Genomic DNA, 23010 nt, shown 5'->3' with positions numbered 1-23010 from the left:
TTGAGCTGTTGTTCAGCATCTTAGCTGTGGAGGGCAGTGTCACTGGCCCTCATATGTGGGATCCGAACCGGGGCCCTCTGGCGTCTCAAGCCAATTCCTAACCGTCGCGCCACTCGGCCGGCCCCAAACTTTTTTTTAAGCTGAGCCATCCTGCCACCTGTTGGCAGCTCAGCGGCAGCTCAGCTTAGGCCGGGAATTGAACCGGCAATCCTGTTGCTCAGAGCTCGCACTCTTTTTTTCCCCCCAAAGATTTTATTGGGGAATCAGGGAAGGGGAACAGACAAGTTGCTGTCCTTTTGTTCTTCAGTCTAGTTGTGGAGGACTTTGTTTCACTGGCCCATGTTGGTATTATCATTGTGCTCTTCCCGGGTGAGGCAGATCGGTCGCCGGCCACTGGACGGCCGCTCACGGTGGCTCTTGGCAGCTCTCGGGGCTGCCAGATACTCATGCCAGCTGCCAGCCACTCAGGGTAGCACGGCAGCCCACTGCAGCAGAGGCTGCAGCCTACGCCTTTGCCGGTGACTCACAGCAGCCCAGCTCCAGTTCGAGCTGTTGTTCACCATCTTAGCTGTAGAGGGCAGTGTCACTGGCCCTCATGTGGGATCCAAACTGGGGCCCTGCTGCTCAGAGCTGGCGTCCCAAGCCAACTTCTAACCAACATGCTACTCGGCTGGCCCAGAGCTCGCACTCTTGAGTGAGCTCTTAACCAACTGAGCTACTGGGCCAGCCCCAGACAATTTTATTGAATGAACTGAATTGAGCAATAGGCAGACTTTAGAAAGGTCTTGGAGAAGAGTTTCATCTGAATACTAAGGTCAGAGGCAGATATTAATGAGGTAGGAAATAAAAGTGAAGGAAGGAGACAGAATTACAAAGTGTAGTCTATTTTTAAAGACCTGTAAAGAATATTAAAATAATTCATCTAAAGGATCAGTTAGCACTTCAATCTATTTGTGAATGCATTTCTTCCTTGGCAAATAACTTCTAAATAGAAACGATAAAAATTCAAGTGTAACAGAGATTTTCATGGGAAGAAGGACTATTGCTATTAGCCCTTTTCTATATGCCTTTAGTTAATCTGCCCCAAATTGGTGAAGAAGCGAGACAGGGGGAAAAAGGAACAGAAGCAAGCAAGGCACCTTTAATAGAGAACTGTATTAAAGAATCCAATCTTAAAAAAAAATCTGACCTTTAGGAAAAAAATAGTTTTAATACTTGTGGCAATTCCAACAGAAAATGCATTTGATTTCCAGAGCTAGCCACGTGGCAGTATTTCCCTAACCGTGAGCATGGAATTATCTGAACTGGAGTTAGGGTGTTTGCTAGACCCCACATATGCTGTTTCAACTCACAGGAGCCAAACCACCCCAGTGACAGCTGAGTCAGATCACAAAGCAGCTACAAAGCAGCTTAAGATGGCTCTCACTCTCTTGAAAAACATAGCAACTGAACCTTCTATTCTTATGGTACAAAACTGCCTCTTCAGCACCTTGTATTTTGTCAGGAGCTTTGCTCTGAAGCCTAGGAAGAGACCCTTGTCCCAAAGCAGCTGCTTACCCTGCTGTAACCAGATCATTACTCTCCTTGGAGCCATCTTCATCTGCAAAAAGGGGAGGCAGGGTGGAGCTAGTCATCAAGGTTTCCATCTCTCTAAAAGGAAGAGAGAATAAAAAATAACAGCTTAATTACTTCCAGTGCAAGTTCCACTAATTTAAGAGCCAGCCTTCCTTAACTTTGTTACATCAGCAGCAGAATAGAAACTGACTTGAATATTTATTTTCTTGACTTGGACACATCAATCTAAACTCTATGGTTAAAGACTGGGCTTTCAATCCTGGTCTTAATCAACGGACCAGACTAAAAATAGTTAAGATTTTTAACATCTGAGACAGTATGGAAAATTCCTTTTTGTTTACTCAGAGTATCTTCAAAAGTATGCTTCATTTCCTGGAGAAATTGTTAAGCAGAGTAACTTAGAAGCATTGCAACTCTGAGCAAGTTATTCACCTTCTTTGAGATACTATCTTAGACACAATTGCTGACTTCACCCACAGGCTTATTGTGAAGGATTAAACTGACCGTGCTTCATAAACACAGAAAGGCTAAGATGGTAAGTGCTTTGAGTATCATTATATAAAAGGTATTGTTATTACAGCATTACCAGTACCCTGTCCCAGATGAATCATCCCTTAGATTCAGTGGTGACAAACCGAGCCCTCAGAAAGGAAATAATGCACAGGAAGCAGGATGGGAGGCATCCTGGTGCATTCCAGCATTAAAGAAGCCACACTTCCAGGTCAGAAATCTGCCCCACCCCACCGCGATGGCCTCGCAGACAGCATGCACCTGGGGACAGGAAACAACCAAGCTTAACTGAGGAAAACAAACAGATCCCAAGGACTTGAGGTTATCAGGCTGAAAGCATGAAAGGACAAAGTGACCAAAAGAGTAATTTAATTTAGCCTGTATCACTACAAAAAAAGGTTTTTCCCTTTCAAAGCTTACCACCAAGGGCTTTACTCCAGATTGCTAAAAGCAGCAGCCTTCCATTCATCATGAAAGTGATACTCAAACAAAACATTCAAAAGTGACCCCAAACATCAGCCACTTAAGTGGAACTGCAAACCACTCAAGAGAAACAGTGCCTCAAGTCAACGGAGAGAATGAGAAGCAAGAGAAGCAAACGAGAATTCACCCAGGAGCTCCCGACGCAGTCATCTGAGGTGCTGGGTGAAGGAGACCCAGGGAAGCCCGATTAAAGGGAAAGCGCAGCAGCCCAAGCAGAGCTCCAGTGGGCCCGCCAAGGTGGACGGAAATAGGAAAGTGTAGGCAACACTGACGTCGTATTCTAAACATTCAAGAGTAATTTACCTCCAAACTGATGACTTAATTCCTATTCTTATTGTCTCGTTTTCACATCTAAATTTGTTAGTTGGCAGACCAAGTTCCATAGATTGCTTGATGTGAAAAAGTGCATCTGTTCATCTCCTCCCCATTACAGTGGGCAAAGCATAGGAGGCACAGAGAGGAACTTCTACAGAACTAGAGTAAGGAGTTCCTTCTGTGTGCTGGGTGCTTGCTAACCCTTCTTAACTCCTTCAGGATGGGGGGCTTTACAAGGGGCTCTAACAGATCCTGAAAAATCCAGTCTAGATATTTTCTAGAATAAACCTAACACAAGTTTTAATTCACACTATACACAGACCAGATCAGAGGTTGGGTTTTAGAGGCTGCTAACATCACCATAAACCAATATTCATCTTACAAAAAGAGAACGAATCACTTAGATGGCATGCAGTCATGCTGCACACCATATCAAACCTCAAATAGCCAGGTACATAACCCAAACCCTCACAGGACTCACTTAACTGCTTCTTTCTAAAAGTCCCCCTAGAAATAAGTAGTCTTCAAGAACCTCAAGATTTAGCATTTGAAGCTCTTGGCGTCCCTCCCACACCTCAAAAGAAGGTATGTTATCTGAGAGGGGACACATGAAGTGTCCTTTCATTTGCTATGCCAATGGGACCCTCTTTGAGTGTTTCCCGGATATCTAGTCATTTCTGGAAAATGGGAGGCAGCTAAACAACACAACCTCAACACCTAAACAGATGATATAAACAAAGAAATGGCAGAGAACACACATTTCTTGCCTTTTCTTTTTTCTCTTAAGTTGGTTTTACTCAATCCATATGGCTTCAGACATGCTTTCTCTAGTATTACTGAATAAATAGTCAGGGTCCTAAAAATAAGTAATAAAGTGGGTGGAAGGTTAAGTGGCCAAGAGTAACAAAAGAAGGAAATGAGGAAACGGTTCAGTGAAACCCAGAGGTTTCTAAACTTTCCAATAAGTTGAAAAATAAAATGATTCCCAAGCTTATGGGTGGGATCCTGTAAGAATCTGCTTTCACATGGTCCATGAGGGGTGATTCAAGCTGAATCACGGTCACCAGGCCACTACTGCCCAAAGGCCTTCAGTGCGGCATCTGTGCCTGATAGTCTCCTAGTACAGCGGCCACAGTGAACTTTGAAATTCTGTGCAAAGAACTGAAGAAATGAATGACTGCTGCCCTGGTAGGGTAAAGAAGAGAGAAATGTACAGGCAGGCAATGCACAAGTGTGGTCCTCCATGCTGTTTACATAGATAGGTGTCTCATGCAGGTGTTCCCTGCAGAAGGGACCAATCCAGTGAAGACTTCCACCCAGAGGGCTCAAAAAGGGTATTAGCTTGGGGCTTACACTTTGAGCCAGGGTCTGGACTGTAGCTTTGGAAATCCAAAAATTCCCTCTGACACTGAAAAAAATTGATGTATAAAACAGAGTGCCAAGTTAAGATATTTTAATGATGATTATAAAAATTGTAATGAGAATTCCATTAAGCACAGAAGATATTTATTGGCCAATCAGCACCTTCTCTCTGGGTAGTAAGAAGGGGGCCAAATCCAAACCCTATCACTGCTTTGGTCAATATAGGGCTAGAACAAAGGAACTTAGGTGGAGCTTAAGAAATGTTTCTCAACTAAGAATGTTCTAGTAACCTCTCCTGACAAAAGAAATGATCTCAACAATGAGATTGTGTTATTTCAAATGTGTTGGGCAGTGATGGAAGCATAATTGGTACAGTATTTCCGTTTTCCGGGGCTGGCTCTTTTCAAGTGCCCACTTTCCTTACCTGACATGTCAATTCCACTTCATTAAGTCTTCTCATTTGGAGATGCACTGTATCCCCTCCCCAACACACACTGCGAATGGAGAGGTGGGATTCTACCCTCATTTTCCACACTACAACCCTTATGCAAAACTCCCGGCTTCTTTAAAAACCAATGCACTTGGCTATATGAACCTCCAGTTAAAAAAATCTCTGACCACTCTCCTATCATCTTATCTCTCAGTTACTTCTACAAGTGATCTATAACCACACAAACCTCTGTTCACTGACCACCGATGCTCCGCTCTGTGCACCTTAGACTGTGCCTACATCTCGAGTATTCTTTTGCTCACTCTCAATTCCTTGCTCTCCTTCTCTACCCCAGATGTATATCAGTTCTGAGCTTTAGCTCAGGATGGTGTTGGGGAAAAAAATCACAAAATAAAGGGTGCTGCTATAAATTCATGAGCTCCAACCACACTGGGCCCTCCATGCTCTCAGTGGTTATTCTACAAGTTCTTAGGAGACTTCCCAATCGCCACACCAGTTGTCAAACTTTTCCAAACATGCAATCTAACTCACTCAGACCCTCCCACTTAGCCTCATCTCCTCACACTCCCCACACCCACAACAAAAGCCATCCTAGATTGCTTTATTTCTTTAAACATATAATTCACATACCATGAAACTCACCCCTTTACAGTGTATAATTCAGTGGCTTTCATATATTTATAAACTTGTACAACCAACACCGTAATTGATTTTAGATCATTTCCATCGCTCCCATCAGTATCCATTAGCAGGGACTTCCTGTACTCCTTTCCCTAGACCCAGGTAACCCCTACTCTGCTTTCTGTCTTTATGACTATGTCAATTATGGACATTACATATAAATGGAATCATACTACATGGCCTTTCGTGTCTGCCTTGTCACTCAGCATGATGTTCTCAAGGTTCATCACACTGCAGCATGCCTCAGGATTTCATTCTTTTTTATGGATGAAAATTATTCCATTGTATGGTATACCACATTTTATTTACTCATTAATCAGCTGATAAACTTGGGCTGTTTGCCACTTTTGGGCTATTTTGTGAATAATGCTGCTCATGAACATGTGTTTACAAGTTTCTATGTGGAGATGTTTTCATTCTTCTTGGGCATATACCTAGGAATGGAATTGCTGGGTCATGCGGTAACTTTATGTTTAACATTCTGAGGAACTGCCAAACTATTTTCCAAAGCACCTGTACCATTTTGCATTCCCATCAGCAATGTGTGAGAGTTCTAAATTCTCCACATCCTTACTATACTTTCGAGGAGTGCTAGGGAAATATCAACTCCAGGTCCCTCTGGCCATCTTGTCCAACCCAAATGGGGGGGAAAAAAACCTGAGAAGCATTGTGACATTCATAGTCCATGGCACAGGCTCACCAAAAGACTGAGACCTCCTCATAAGACTATAGAATGCTTCTCCTTCCCCCACACCTTCACATTGCATTCTGAAAGCCTAGGTACCATAGTTCCTTTCACCCAGAACATCATATCAACTTTTCAACAAAAAATTACACGGCATACTAAAAGACAAAAACAGATTGAAGAGGCTGAACAAGCATCAGAACCAGAGTAAGATATGGTGTGAATATTGAAATTATCAGACCAGAATTTTAAAAAATTGTGATTAATGTGTTAAGAGCTTTAATGGAAAAAGTAAACAACATGCAGGAACAGATAGATAATGTAAGCAGAGAGATGGAAATTCTAAGAATGAATCAAAAAGAAATACTGGTGATCAAAAACACGGTAACAGAAATGAAGAATGTGTTTGATAGGCTCAGTAGTAGACTGGACATGCCTGAGGAAAGACAAGCTGAGCTTGAGAATAAGACAAAAGAAATCTCTAAAAGTGAAAAAAAAAAGAGACCGAAATAAAAAAAGACCAGATTATTCAAAAACAGTGGGACATCCACAAAGGATGTAACTAACATACATGTAATGGGAAAACCAGAAGAAAGGGAAAAGAATAGAAGCAGTAATGACTGAGAATATCAGATACCAAATGACAGATCCAAGAATCTCAGAGAGCACCAAATAGGAATAAGAAAAAAATAAAAAAAGAAAAGAGCAAAAACAAAAACAAAACGCTTTACTTATAGAGGAGCAAAGATAAGAATTGTATCCAACTGCTCTTCAGAAACTATGCAAGCAGGAACAGAGTGGAGTGAAATATTTAAAGTATTGAGAGGATAAAAACTCCAACAGCCTAAATTTCTATACCTTGTGAAATTATCTTATAAAAGTGAGGGGAAAAATAAAGATTTTCTCAGACAAACAAAAATCAAGGAATTTGTTTCCAGTAAACCTGCCTTGCAAGAAATGTTAAAAAAGTTCTTTGGAGAGAAGGAAAATGATATAGGTCAGAAAGTGGGATCTACATAAAGAAAGGAAGAGCATTAGAACATGAATAAGTGAAGGTAAAATAGCTTATTTTCCTTATTCATAATTGATCTGACAACAGTTTGTTCAAAGTAATAATAGCTTCAATGCATTCAATTATGTACGCTTATACACACACCCTTGTGCTTGGTATAACTGAGATGTCAGCAATAATACAAGGGATGAGAGGGAGGAATTAGGAACATTTTGCTATTATAAGGCACTTGAACAACCCATTAAGTAGTATAGTGTTATATGAAAGTGGACATGAATTAGTTGTAAATGTATATTGTAAACTTGAGGACAACCAACCAAAGGTAAAAAAATAAATATAATTACTATGGTAAGAAAGGAGAGAAAATGAATCATAAAATACTCACTTAAAACCAAAAAAGGAAGAAAGAGTGTGGAAGACAAAAATAGAAACAAAAGAACAATGGCAACACATAGAAAACAGTTTCAAATATGGGAGATATTAACACAACTATATCAATAATCATCTTAAACGTTAATGGTCTAAATACACCAATTAAAAGACAGAGATGCTGAGAGTGGATCAAAAAAGTTTCAAACAGATGTTGTTGAAACCGACTTTAAATACAGAGGCACATATAGATTAAAAGTGAAGGAATAGGTGGGAATATGTAAGACCAATCAAAACAAAGCAAGAGTAGTCATATTATTTTCAGACAGAGCAAACTTCAGAGCAAGGAAAGTTACCAGGGAAAAAGAGGAGCATTACATAATGATAGAAATCAATACTCCAAGAATGTGTATGTGTCTAACAACAAAGTGTAAAAATATGTGAGGCAAAAACACAGAAGAGCAAGGAGAAATAGATAAATCCACTGTTACAGTTGGAGACTTTAACATCCCTCTATCGGAAATGGAAAGATCTAGAATGTAGAAAATTAGTAAACACATAGTTGAACTCAACAGCACCATCAATCAACTGTCTATAATTGATATCTATAGGACTATTTCAACAAAACACAGCAGACTAGGGCCGGCGAGTGGCTCAGTTAGTTAAGAGCTCGCTCAAGAGTTTGAGCTCTGAGCAACAGCGATTCGAGTCCCGGCCTGAGCTAAGCAGCCACTAAGCTGCCAAAAGGTGGCAGGATGGCTCAGCTAAAAAAATACACAAAAAAACAAAAAACAAAACAAACAAACAAACAAAACACAGCAGACTATACATTCTTCTCAAGCTCACATGGAACATTCACCAAGGTAGACCAAATTCTGGGCCATAAAACACACCTTAACAAATTTAAAATAATAGAAATCATACAATGTCTGCTTTCAGACCACAATGAAATTAAATTAGAAATAGGTAACAGCGAGGAGGTTGGAAACCCCCCAAATACTCAGAGATTAAACACACTTTTAAAAACCACAAGTCAGGGGCCGGCCAAGTGGCTCAGTTGGTTAAGAGCTCACTCAGGAGTGCGAGCTCTGAGCAACAGCGGTTCGAGTTCCGGCCTGAGCTGAGCTGCTGCTGAGCTGCCAACAGGTGGCAGGATGGCTCAGCTTAACAACAACAACAACAAAAATCTAGTTTAAAAACCATGAGTCAAAGAAGAAATCAAGAGAAATTTAAAAATATCTTGAACTAAAATAAAATGAAAATACAATTTATGAAAATTTGTGGGATGTGGCAAAAGCACTGCTTAGAGGTAAATTTATAGCACTGAATGAATATATTAGAAAAGAAAAATCTAAAATCAATAATCCTAAGCTTCCACTTTAGGAAACTAGAAAAAGAAGAGTAAATTAAATCCAAAGCAAGCAGAAGAAATAAAAGCTGGTGCAGAAATCCATGAAATTTAAAACAGGAAATCAATAGAGAAAATCAACAAAATGAAATGCTAGTTTTTTGAAAAGACCAATGAAATTGGTATGTCTCTAGCCATCCTAACTAAGAATAAAAAAGACACAAATACCTGATATCAGAAATGAAAGAGGGGACAACACCACAGATATCATGGACACTAAAGGAATAATAAAGAAATTTTTAAAATTTTATGCCCACAAAATTGATAACCATGATAAAATGGACCAATTATTTCAAAGATACAACCTACCAAATCTCACACAAAAAGAAATAAACAACGTTAATAACCTTCCCAAACAGAAAGCACCAGGCCCAGATGGGTTCACTGGAGAACTGTACCAAACATTTAAGGAAGAAATTATACTAATCCTCTACAATCTCTTTCAGAGAACAGAGGCAGGGACAATACTTCCCAGTTCATTCTATGAAGCCATCATTAGCCTGATACCAAAATAAGACAAAGAAAACTACAGACCAATATCTTTCATGAACATAGACGCAAAAATCCTCAACAAAATATTAGCAAATTGAATCCAACAATGTATAAAAAGAATTATACACCATGACCAATTTAGATTTCTCCCAGGTATGCAATGTTGGTTTAACATTCAAATATTAATTAATGGAATCCATCATATCAGGATGAAGAATTATATGATCATATAAATAGATGCAGAAAAAGCATATTACGAAATCCAACATCTATACATGATAAAAACTCTCAGCAAACTTGGAGTAGAGGGGAACTTCTTCAACTTGATAAAGAACATCTACAAAAAATCTACAGCTAGTATCAAACTTCAAGGTGAGAGGCTGAAAGCTTCCCCTCTAAGATCAGGAAGAAGGCTAGGATGCCATTCTTACCACTGTTTTTTAACATCTTAGTTGAAGTCCTAGGTAATGCAATAAGACAAGAAAAGGAAATAAAAGGTATACAGATTGCAAAGAAAGAAATAACTCACTTTGTTCACAGATAACGTGACTGTCTAGGTAGAAAATCTGAATAATTGACAAAAAATAAACAAACAAAGAAAAACAAAGCCCTCCTGGAATTAATGAGTATAGCAAGGTTGCAGGACACAAGGTTAATATACAAAAGTCAATTGCTTCCCTATATACCAGCAATGAACAAGTGGCATTTCAAATAAAAAACATATTACCATTTATATTAGCAGTCCCCCCCAAATAAAATATTTCAGTATAAATCTAATGAAACATTCACAAGATCTATATGAAGAAAACTACAAAACTCTGATGAAAGGTATCAAAGAAGAACTAAATAAATGGAGAGACCTTCCATGTTCATGGATAGGAAGACTCAATATTGTCAAGATGTCAGTTTTGAGCTTGATCTACAGGTTCAACTCAATACCAATAAAAATCTCAGCAAATTATTTTGTGGATATCAATAAACTGATTCTAAAGGTTATATGCAGAGGCAAAAGACCCAGATTAGCCAACTCAATATTGAAGGAGAACAACAAAGTTAGAGGACACTACCCAACTTTAAGACTTTCAATTAAGTCTCAATAATCAAGAGAGTGTGGTATTGATGAAAGAAAAGACGAATAGAGCAGTGGAATGGAATAGAAAGCCCAGAAACCAACCCATATAAATGTAGTCAATTGATCTTTGACAAAGGAGCAAAGGCAATACAATGAGGTAAATATAGTCTTCTCAACAAGTGGTGCTGGAATTGAACATCCACATCCAAAAAAACAAAACAAAAACAAAAAAAGACCTTATACACTTCATAAAAATTAACTCAAAATGGATCATAGACTTCAATGTAAAATGCGAAACTATTGGGTTGTTGGAAAAGTCTTGATGTATTTTTCCTGTTTTTCGTTGCAAAAATGCATCATGACTTTTCCGACAACCCAATGTAAAACTCCTAGAAGGTAACAAAGGAGGAAATCTAGATGACTTTGGGTATGGCAATGACTTTTTGGATATAACACCAAAAGCTTGATCCATGAAAGAAAGAATTGATAAACTGGACTTCATTAAAATGAAAAACTTTTGCTCTGTGAAGTACAATGTGAAGAAAATGAGAAGATAAGCCTCAGATTTGGAGAAAGCATTTGCAGAAGATATACGTGGTGAAAAAGCTGCTATCCAAAACATACAAAGAATGCTTAAAACTCAACAATAAGAAAATGAACCCAATTAAAAAATGGGCAAAAGACCTGAACAGATTCCTCACCAAAGAATACATACAGATGTCAAGTAAGAATATGAAAAGCTGTTTATTATCACGTTCAATATCAGGGAACTGAAAATTAAAACGAGATACCACTATGCAGCTATTAGAATGGTTAAGAGAGTGAACTTTTCTGAGAGTGCTTGGAAGCTGTCTCTCAATATTAGCATGTTTTACCATTTGAAGAGGCTGAGAATTTTCAAAATCATCAACTTTTGGTTCCTTTTGGTTTAATAGTTTTTTCATCAATTTATCTCTCGTCACATATTTTATTCATAGTAGTGAAAAGAAACCAAGTGGCACCTTCAACATTTGGCTTGGAAATATCCTTAGATATCTAAGTTAACCACTTAGAAGTTCTGCTTTCTACATAATTGCACAAGACAACTGTGCTAAGCTTTCTGTCACTAAGAAGGATCCTTCTTCCTCTAGTTTCCAGTAACATGTTCCTCACTTCCTTTTGAGTTCTTACTGGCAGCATTCTTACTGTCCAGATTTCTATTAACAGTCTGTCCAAGACAGTTTAGGCTTTCTCTATCATGCTCTTCAAAATTCTTCTGGTTTCTGCCCACTGGCATGTTCCAAAGCCATTCCCATATTTTCAGGTATTTGTTATATCAACAGTCTACTTCCATTACCAAATTCTATATCAATTATGTTATTCAATATAAGAACATTACCACAAACTTAGTAGTTTAAAACACAACACACATTTATTGTCTTTTGATTCCCGTGGGTCAGGACTCTGGGCATGGTTTAGCTGGCCTCTCTGCAATCAAGGTTTTCATTTGAGGAGGGATATGCTTCCAAACTCACGCATTTGTTGGCTGAATTAAGTTCTTTGTGACTGTAAGACTGAAGAATTCCATTTCTTAATGGCCGTTGGCCAGAGGTTGTCCCCAGCTCCTATAGAAAAGTTGAAGTTCCTTGTCATGTTGGGAACTAACATGGCCATTTGCTTCCTCAAATCCAGCAAGGGAGTGAGAGATGCCAGTAAGATGAATGCTACAACTTTATGTAGCGTAATCACATAGTCATGTACACTTAATCATATACATTCCATCCCCTTTGCAGCATTTTATTTATTTTTTATTTATCTTTTTAAAGATTTTACTGGGGAATTTGGGGAGGGGAGCAGCGCTGGGGACTCGGGGGAAGGTAAACAGACAAGTCACTGTCCCTCCATTCTTCAGTCCAGTTGTGGAGGACGTCGCCTCACCAGCCCATGTTGGTATTATCATTGCGCTCTTCCCGGGTAAGGCAGTCGCTCGCTGGCCATTGGACGGCTGCTCACGACGGCTCTTGGCAGCTCACACCGGCTGCTGGCCACACACGGTACCTTACGGCAGCCCACTGCAGCAGGGGCAGTAGCCTATGCTGTCGCTGGCGACCCATGGCAACCCAGCTCCAGGTTGTGCTGCTATTTATCTTAGCTGTAGAGGGCGCAAAATCACTGGCCCCCATGTGGGATCGGAACCGGGGCCCTGTTTCTCAGAGCTGGTGTCCCAAGCCAGCTCTTAACCAACGACCACTCGGCTGGCCCTGCAGCATTTTATTGATTAGAAGCAAGTCACAGTTCATGAAAGGGAGATTACATAAGAGTGTGAATACCAGGGGGCAGGGATCTTGAGGCTGCTTTAAGATCTGTCTGCCATAATGATCAAGCAGGCTTTATACCCAGAATTCAAGGTTGGTTTAACATTCAACAATTCATCAATGTGATTCCCCATATTAACCAACTATAAAAGAACCATTGGATCATCTCCGTAATTATAGAAAACAATATTTAAAAAAATCTAGGGCCGGCCGAGTGGCACATTGGTTAAGAGCTGGCTTGGGATGCCAGAGGGCCCCCGGTTCGGATTCCACATATGAGGGCCAGTGACACTGCCCTCTACAGCTAAGATGCTGAACAACAGCTCAACCTGGAGCTGGGCTGCCGGGAGTCGCCGGCGTTGGCAGGTGGGTTGCCATGGGCTACCGTGTGTAGCCAGCAGCCGCTGTGAGCAGCTGTCCAGAAACCGGCGACTGATCTGCCTCGCCCGGGAAGAGTGCAATGATGGTGCCAATTTGGACCAGTGAAGCGATGTCCTCCACAACTAGACTGAAGAACAAAGGGATAGCAACTTGTCTGTTCCCCTTCCCCCAATTCCCCAATAAAAATCTTAAAAAAAAAATCTAAAACACATTCCTAATAATCTGGGAATAGACAGGAACTTTCTCAATCTGATGAAGGGCTTCTGCAAAAAAACCCTCAGCTTAAAACAGTAAGCTTAATAGTAAAAGACAATGATTTTCTCACGGGATAAGGAGAGGGAGTAAGAGTGAAAGAGAGATCATAAAAATAAAAAAAGGTTAAAATCCAAAACACTGATAACACAATGCTGACGTGGATGTGGAATAACAGGAACTCTTATTCATGGCTGGTGGGAGTGCAACATGGCGGAGACATTATGGAAGATTGTTTGGTCGTTTCTTATAAAACTACTCACATTCTTACTAGTAACTGCATTCCTCAGTATTTACCCAAAGGAGTTGAATACTTAGGTCAACACAAAAACCTACATACAGATGTTTGTAGCAGCTTTATTCATGTCAAAATTTGGACACAACCAAGATGTCCTTCAGAGTAGATAAACTGTGGTATATCCAGATAATGGAATATTATTCACTGCTAAAAGAAATGAGCTATCAAGCCATGAAAATACATGAAGGAACCTTAAATGTATATTACTAAGTAAAAGAAACCAATCTGAAAAGGTTATATACTGTATGATTCTAACCATATGACATCCTGGATAAGGTAAAATTATGGAGACATTAAAAAGATGAGTTGGGGGAGGCAGGGGGTGAATAGGCAGACCACAGACAATTTACAGGTAAGCGAAACTATTCCGCATGATACTAGAATGATAGAGACGTGTCATGCACTTGTGAAATGCCACAGAATGTATGGCACCAAGAGTGAACCCTAATGCAAACAACGACTTTGGGTGATGATGACCTGTCAGTGTAGGCTGACTGTAACAAATGCGCCACATGGTAGGAGATGTGGAGAGTGGGGTAGGCTGAGCACATGCAGGGCAGGGGTATATGGGAACTCTGTACTTTATGCTTGATTTCGCTGCGAACCTAAAACTTCTCTAAAAAATAAAGTTTATTAATTAAAACTTAGCATACAGTACATTTAATATAATTATACATTTTATTATAAGATAAGACTAGATATAAGCTGGTTTAGGAATAAATGCAACTGATTTGATATTCATATGTTTAGCTGAAGCAAGTGAAGTTACCAAGGCATACTAGAGAACAGCCTACCAGCTGTGAGCATTTAGCTAAGAGTACTCGCTAGGCTGTGGTCATTAGTATACTTTACAGGAGGAATAAGAACACCGGCTCATGCCACCAGGCAGTTAGTGGGGTTCAGTCAGGTGAAATTCAGTTATGAACTCTTTCTCTGTAGGTTTTGATAGGGAGACAGATGAGAGGGGAAAAGATATGGATAGGTAACTTGGGAATTAATTATTTATTTTGGGGGTGGGTGGGATGGGGGCAGAATGGGGAGGATAATTACAGTATAAGTAAAGGCTTGCATTGCTTCCAGAGAAGGGTATAAGGAGCTGTGTCTGACTGGGGGTTGGGTGCTGTGGGCAGAAAATATGGGTCTGTATTCCTAGAATCTAGAGCCCAGGATTCTATAACTAGGACTACTGTTGAGTTTTAAAAACGTTGTAGAGTAGTCTAGGACTAAGTGATAAGAAAATGGCTTCATTCATTCAACAAATATTTACTATCTAACATTCTAGGTACTTTCTACATACTGGGGATCAGCAGTGACCAAAACAGACAAAAATGCCACCCTTGTAGACAGAGCTCAGAATACTGATACAGAAGACAAAAAAACAAGGTATAATAAGTGAAATGAATCATGTTATACTGTGGTAACTACTGAATCTTTGGGAAAGTCATGATGCATGCTTGCAACAGATGGCACGAGTTCATTTTTGGAAGTACTAGAGTCATTCACATCTATGCTATTGCTATGTCATTTGACACCTGACAGTTCTAGCTTCACTCTAAAAAAAAAATTGAGCGATTTGGTTGAGTTTTGGAGATTTTACAACAAGTTGAAGATGGAAGACCAAACTGCATTTTCGCCATATTTTACTGTTTTACTTCCATAAAGGGAAGAATGTGCGTCAAGCTTGTAAAAAGTTGCATAAAATTTACGGTGACAATGCTCTACAAGAACATCAGTGCCAATGATGGTTCACGGAATTCCGTGCTGGTGGTTTTGATCTCAATGATGCTCCTCAGTCAGGGAGGCCCACTAAGGTTGATGACGACAAAATAAAGGTATTGATCGAGTCAAACCCACATTACACAACACGAGAGATTGCAGAAACATTGAACATCCATCATCCAAGCATTCATGACCACCTGAAGAAGCTGAAATATGTAACCAAGCTTGATACTTGGGTTCCGCATGAACTCAAAGAAGTTCATTTGACGGTGTGTATAAACATCTGCAATATGCTCATTAAACATGAGGAAAACGATCCTTTTTTGAAGTGACTGATAACTGGTGATGAGAAGTATATTGTTTACAACAATGTGGTGCACAAACAGTCTTGGTCCCGATGTGATGATTCATCTCAAACGACATCAAAAGCAGACATTCATCAGAGGAAGGTCATGCTCTCAGTGTGGTGGGATTTTAAAGGTGTTGTGTTTTTCGAGCTCCTACCAAGGAACCAATCAATTCGAAAGTGTACTGTCGGCAATTGGATAGTTTGAGCGAATCCATCATCCAGAATTGTAAAGGAGTTGTGTTTCATCACAACAATGTGAGACCACACACAAGTCTGATCCCCGTCAAAAATTATTGAAGCTTGGATGGGATGTGTTGCTACACCCACCATACTCGCCTGACCTTGCACCGTTTCCACTTATTTTGCTCTCTTCAAAACTCCTTGTGTGGTATAACGTTCAATTCAGATGAGGCTGTAAATCAGCACCCTGTTCAGTTTTTCACAAATAAAGACAGGTCCTTCTATGAACGAGGAATTATGAAGCTCACTGAAAGATGGCAAAAGGTTATGGAACAAAATGGGCAATATATCATTGATTGATCTTTGTTCTTTATATAAATAAATGACCTTTGAAAAACAGACAAAATACGTCATGACTTTTCTGAAGACCCAATACTAAGGAAAAAAGAGAGCAAGGAACGAGGCCAGGAAAAGTCAAGGGAAGAGGGTGTCTGGAATTTTAAATAGAGGCCAGCAAAGGCTTCACTGAGGAGACCTGAGGAGATGAAGGAGGGCTATGTATGTATGTGAGGACACAGTGGTCCAGGCAGGGGACCCCTAATGCCAAGGAGTCATGGTGGCCCTTGAACAATATGGGTTTGAACTGCACAGGTCCACTTACATACAATTTTTTCCCCCAATAAATAGTATAAATGTATTTTCTCTTCCTTCTATAAATGATTTTCTCAACCACATTTTCTTTTCTCTAGGTTACTTTATTGTAAAAATACAGTACATAATACATATACCTCCATTTTGTTCAAAGGTAAACTGTCTACTTGGTGGAATTGAAGAAAGAGGCAAATGTGGCTGGACTGAAGTAGGGCAAAACTAGATGACATCTGACTGCTTAAATAGGGGCCAGGCAATGCAAGTCGTCTTTGTAAGTGACAGGAAGGACTTTGGCATTTACTCTGAGAAGAGAAGTCACTAGAATGTTTGGAGCATGGGACCACGCATTTTTATGGGATGACTCTGGCTGCTGTTTTGAGAATGGAATGAAGGGTGGAGAGGGTCAGGGTGTAAGTAAGGAGATCCTTTGGGAGTCTCCTGTAATAACCCACCTGAAAGATGGCGGTGGCTTGGATCACAGTGTTAGTAGTGGTGGTGGCGAGAAGTGGCTATATTCTTGAGATATTTTGAAAGTGGGGCCAATTTCTAAGTTCAAAGTTTATTAAAAAATTGGGAAAAGAATCTATAAAACTGTTGCCTGCATAAATCGTAAGTGTAACCTAACTTGTTTAGTGAATAAAGGGGGGGCTGTACTGACTACTTGCCATTTTTTGAAGTTAGTGCTTTTTTGGAGCCACAAAAGAAATAATCCAGTCTCCATTTAATGGAAATGCTTGTAGTTTTATATTTCAACCACAAACATTTGTTGAGCACCTTTAATGTGTGACCAAGACCGTGCTTGGTGTCAGCGGTGCGCAGCTTTGCTTCACAGAATTTTAAAGCCTGTTATTCTCCTTGGTCTAAAGATATTGTTCTCAAACAACAATTAAAAGTGGGAAGAGGCCAGAGTTAGAAACAAACATAAACCTTTCATCTTTGTTTGAAATAAGTTTTGTAAACTTTTGAGTCAGATACTTTCTACAAAATAGAAGTAGTAGATCATCAAAAGAAACTGGGCACAGTTTAGATTTCTTTCTGGACAGTCTGATCACTGTATATGCATTTTCCCCTCAATGGAACTTTAATGGAGTATGGTTACCATTAGGACACAAACTGTGTTGTGAGAAATAAAAACAACCCCAAATGTCTAGAAATCGTGGTCTTTATCAGGTGTAAAGCACAGAGACAACACAAGAGACTAAACAAAAAGCAAAACTTGTTGTTTAACAAGCAGGGTGTTGCTTTCTGAGGTCATGGTCCACCTATTTGGGTCTTCCATGGAGCCTGCTGGTCCCACGTTGCCCTTCTTACACAGCCTATTTTATTATTAGTAAACAAGGAGATAACTGCCCAAGTAAGACAGCTTGGTGTTACTTCCTTAGTGTAGAGCACGTTCCCAAACACTTTCCTGGGACACTGGGGTACAAGGAAACATTAAAAAGGCGGGTATGTGAAGCAGGGGAGAGGTGATAGGTGAGGGAGGGGAAAGCCAGGATGAGCATATTCCTCTAGGGGGCCATGTGATATAGGAAAAGGTATTTTCAATGATATTCAATATTATAATCTAATTTTATATTTGGAAAATAGAATTAATTAACTATACAAAGTATAGAAAGTTAATGTATTTATTTGGTGAAGATACACATGTATATTTTTTCACTTACTCCTTGGTGATTCTCATGTAGGATATATCAGAATAGAGACATTTTATTTTTATCAAGAGGAAAAAATGCGTTTTAACTAAAGCTAAAAAACAATGCTTTTCACAGTGTTGGGCATCAAAGACGGGTAAAGATTAACAAGAAATTCTTGTTCTTTTACATTTCATAATACTGTAGTAGCTGATGTGTGTCAAGATTTTATTTATTTATTTATTTAAATGTATGAGAAAAACAGGAAAGAGATAGAGATGAACTGAATAGATGGGGTGACCAGCTAGGGTAACTGCTAATTATTGTAATAAAGTCACAGATAAATTCAAGATCTGAAGGGAACAGAAAGTGCCAGCTGAGCAAACACCTGAGATGGAAGGAACCCTTAGCTCAGGGACTCCCGTGTTTGGAACCCAGACTCCTTGGAGGTGGGTAGGGTACCTCTGCAGCCCTGGAACAAAATGTGTGGGGCCTGGAATCGGAGGCAAGCCCAGGTGAGCAAGCAGAGGCAGCCAGGACCCCTTGTGTCTCCACACATTACACCTTACTAGTTCACAGCACCAGGCAGGGCTCCTGCTGGTTCAAGGAACATTGCTCCTCTCTTTCTTACACATTTTCACTTTCTTCAGCTGCAAAACACTGCTGCAAAGAAGAGATAGAAAGAACGTTCCTTTCTGTTATAGGCAATAACTACCAAGCCTTTTACCCTTCCAAAGCTAACGAATACTAAAAGGAAAAGGTGACGTTTTGAGAAGGGAAATCAGAGATCATTTACAAAAACTATAGTGTAGTAGTATAAGGAAATCGAGCCTATAAGAATGTTCTTCATTTTAATCAACTGACTTACAAGTTAAATTCTCTTCCTAGGAAGAATGCAGAAAAGGGAAACAGAGCTCTGGGTACTAGAGAATTTTTCTTCAGCCAAAAGTTGAAGACAAAAACAAAAACACAAAAACCACACACAAAAACCTTCAGTTGCAGGGAGGCAAAGCAGTTAATAGGATTCAGTACTTTGAACGGTAAAATGAAATTCAGTTTTCCTTACAAAATAAATAGGCACAGTTGCAATGCGCTTAACAGAATAATTTAAACTGAAAGAGAGAAAATGTAAAACTCAGAATTATTTTGCTATATTTTGTTTATGAATCCTAAAGCTGACAGTGCTCAGGACTTCAGAAGGTAAACCAATCCACAGAATTCAAACTGGCATATTCAAAGCTCTAGACAAGCTTCTTAGGAACACTTTCCCTTTAAACACCACCCCTAATACCTAAGTCTTCGCCCTTCCTACACAGAGCCTCTGGCTCTCACCCTAACAAGACAATTTCCATCAAGGAGTTAGATATTATCTTCCTAGAGTGTAAGTTGCTAATTTTGTTTCCTTTGTTTCCAGGTGAAACAAAAACAAGTTTAAAACCCTATTAGTAGTAAACTCTGAAGAGTAACCAGACTATTCAAATCACCTCAAGATTCTTGGTGTTTATTTACTAAAATTTGACAAAATTTTTATTTTCAGAGATGCCTCTTGCTGTTCAAAGGCTCACTTAGTCCAGTAAGGCAGGACTACGTCTCAGGGAATAAGAATTCTCAGAATTATTTGATTTGCTCTTCTTTCTACATTAAATGCACTCACTTGTCTATGTTAGCAAGCACTTCTGCTGAGAACAGAAATCTACTATCGTACTATGTAGAGGCATTTTATAATTATTTGCTTTCAATATCCTCACATGCAAAATGGTGCCAATCCTTCCCTATTTTACTTAAAAAGATATTGTGAGGATCACATAAATATTTCTTTATGTGCTTTGCAAAGAATGGGAAAGCTTTTTTCACTAATTATGTTACAAAATTTTCAATTAAATATTTATGACAAAATATTTTATACAGATTATATTAAAAGAACAGATATATAAGGAACAAGAGTGAAAGGATACACACCAAAATGCTCAATGTAATTATGACAGGGTGGTGGAATTATGAGTAATCACTTTCCAATCTTTAACTCTTCAATGTTCAGTAATATGGTTATATTACTTTAAAGAAAGAGAAATGTACCATCAAGAATCACACCTTTCAGGGCTGGCCGAGTGGCGCGATGGTTAAGCACTGGCTTGGGACGCCAGAGGGCCCCGGTTCGGATCCCACATATGAGGGCCAGTGACACTGCCCTCTACAGCTAAGATGCTGAACAACAGCTCAACCTGGAGCTGGGCTGCTGTGAGTCACCGGCGACGGCGTAGGCTGCAGCCCCTGTGGCAGAGGGTTGCCATGGGCTACCGTATGTAGCCAGCAGCCAGCGTGAGCGGCCGTCCAGAAGCCGGCGACTGATCTGCCTCGCCCGGGAAGAGCGCAATGATGGTGCCAACTTGGGCCAGTGAAGCAACGTCCTCCACAACTAGACTGAAGAACAACAGGATAGCACTTGTCTGTTCCCCTCCCCCAATTCCCCAATAAAAATCTTAAAAACAAAAACAAAAGAATCACACCTTTTAAGCTTACATTTTAATTTCACATGCAATACACAAATATGCTTTATTTAAATAAATATTCAACTATACAACAGAGTTAAACTTCCCTTTGACAAGACTCTCCTTCCTCCCGTCTCCAGAAAATCTAGAGGAGTTTCTATGTTATCGCTGAAAGGAGCCTGAGAGATAATTCCTAGTGATACATGTACTCTCTCTCTCAATTCAGAATTAGCCCTACAGGGCAGAGGAGTACACACATCTACCAGGAAGACTATGAGGGCACAGTCTATAAACTTTACTTTTTATATTAAAAATTCATTTAAATTCTGCATTCAATTTTATAAAACAACAATTATTTCAACACAAAAAAAATGAATGTTTGAAACTACAGGAAACCAGGGGAAAGTATCATGTACTCTCAAAACAATACTATTTCCCTTGAGTACAATAGCCCTTGGCATGGATAGTTCACTTTCCTGACAGATAACTGACACATTTTGATACTGAGAGAAAAAGAAGTTGTATGACTACCTATTTCTCTTTTACTAACTCAATTTATAACCGGTTAACTTTCCAGGTAAAATTACATGACAGTACATTGCAATTATCATATAAAAATCCCATTTAATTGTGGGAAAACAGACCATGACCATGAATTGAATATGGCTTGGCAGGCATTTCCTTAAGGAAGTTTAATTCTGAAAATTACAACAATATACCCGAGGTTGATAAATGTACATTCTTACGTCACTGGTAGGAAAAGTAACAAGCTTTTTATAATAAGTTGTTTTACCTCTTGCTAATACATCCTCAGATATATCTCAAACATAATATACTTTATCCATGTCTCAATTTCACTGTCACCTCTTTCCATTCAGAAATTTGACTCCAAATCCAGCTTAGGTCAAAAAGCTCCTCACTACAATGTGTTTCCACAGAAGCATCTTCACTGGATATATTTATTCGTATTATATAGTTTCTCTAAATATCTAATTTGGCTCTGGGTATTTGGTAACATTAGAATATTTAAAAGACAAAATTGGTGACTTCAAATTAAGATGTATCAATGGGAACTTTTTACAGTTAACTCAAAATTTTGGGCAAGAAACCAAAGCCCTTCAAATTTTTGATAAAGGATTATGTGCTTTATAAACTACAGGGAAGTAACTTGAGGCAGTAGGAAGGGCTCTGAATTGAAGTCAGGAAGTCTGACTCACAGTTCAGGCTAAGCTACCAAGGAGCTGGATCTTCTGGCTTCACTAAGCCACTCTGGCCTGTTTCTTCAACTGTTAAAGCAGGAGAAAATCAACTTGAAGTTTGTTTAGGTGTCACGCCATGAGAGAACACCGTGAAACAGTACCTTTAATTAAATTATACAAACTAGAAACCATTTTAGAAACTAGCAGAAAATAGAAATATATTAAAAATTCAACATAAAATCATAATCATGAACATGTATGGACACATACAAACCCAGAGTTCTCTAAGCACAGTATGCATTTCTGAATTCTTCTGTTAATATTTATAATAACAATTAATATTGCCATGTGGAAGAGATTCAGGGTAATACTGAAGGCTCTAAAATCAGACTACCTGGATTCAGATCCCACCTTTTACTCTTAAGCTGTGGAACTTGGACAGATTTGTTCATACCTCTGCACCTTAGTTTTATCATCTGTGAATGAGAATAGTAATGGTACCTACTATAGGAGTTACCTGAAGAACTAATCCATGTAAAGCAGGGAGGATGGTGTCCACCCCATAAGAGCCTAATAATAGTAATGACAGCAGCAACAGTAGCAAATTTTTATTGTTTCCTAAGAACCAGGCACTACTCTATGGGAGTTGCATGTGCTACTCACCCCATTTAATCCTCTCAACTGTAATACCATATTAGGTAGATACGATCATTAGCCTCTATGTTATAATGAACAATCTGATGCATAGATATGTTAAGTAACTTGCCCAAGTTAACTGTGATACTCATAATGGCTATTCACAAGTATTCTTTGGTCTCCTTTCAAGAACATAATAAGATTACACTTCCTCATGACCTCTGAAATTAGGCAAGGCCGATGGAACTCATAGGGTCAACTCATTATGGCATAGGATACTTCTGGGCAGAAAGTTTAAGAGACCATTAGCAGTTTTCCATGTTTCCCTTCCCCTATTACAGTGATCATGAAAATATGTACGTGTTATTACAATGGAGTTTATGTCGGCCTAGTTGCCTAATACCCAAAATACCCTGTTAACCCACTTCAGACAAGTAGTATGAATGAGAAAAAAAGCCTCTGAGATTTTGTAGTAGTTTTCTTACCATAGTAATAACCAAGTCTATCCTGACAGTA

The 23010-nt window shown here is 39.3% G+C and overlaps 1 protein-coding gene across 2 annotated transcripts in view; it reads right to left on the bottom strand.

Moving 5' to 3' along the window:
* HMG20A (high mobility group 20A) overlaps positions 1–23010 on the bottom strand; it is a 108867-nt gene that overhangs the window by 43945 nt on the left and 41912 nt on the right. The window contains exon 2 of one of the 2 annotated variants that reach the window (XM_019625452.1): positions 1558–1650. The exons of the other annotated variant lie outside the window; for it this stretch is intronic. Within the exon in view, the coding sequence (XP_019480997.1) occupies positions 1558–1650 (93 nt within the window). The remainder of the gene's footprint in view (positions 1–1557; positions 1651–23010) is intronic. 2 annotated transcript variants of the gene reach the window in all.

This window comes from Hipposideros armiger, unplaced genomic scaffold (genome assembly GCF_001890085.2).
Source record: "Hipposideros armiger isolate ML-2016 unplaced genomic scaffold, ASM189008v1 scaffold_628, whole genome shotgun sequence".
Classification (NCBI taxonomy): Eukaryota; Metazoa; Chordata; class Mammalia; order Chiroptera; family Hipposideridae; genus Hipposideros; species Hipposideros armiger.
Note: the sequence above shows the minus strand (reverse complement) of the source record. Positions and strands in the feature narration are given on the sequence as shown.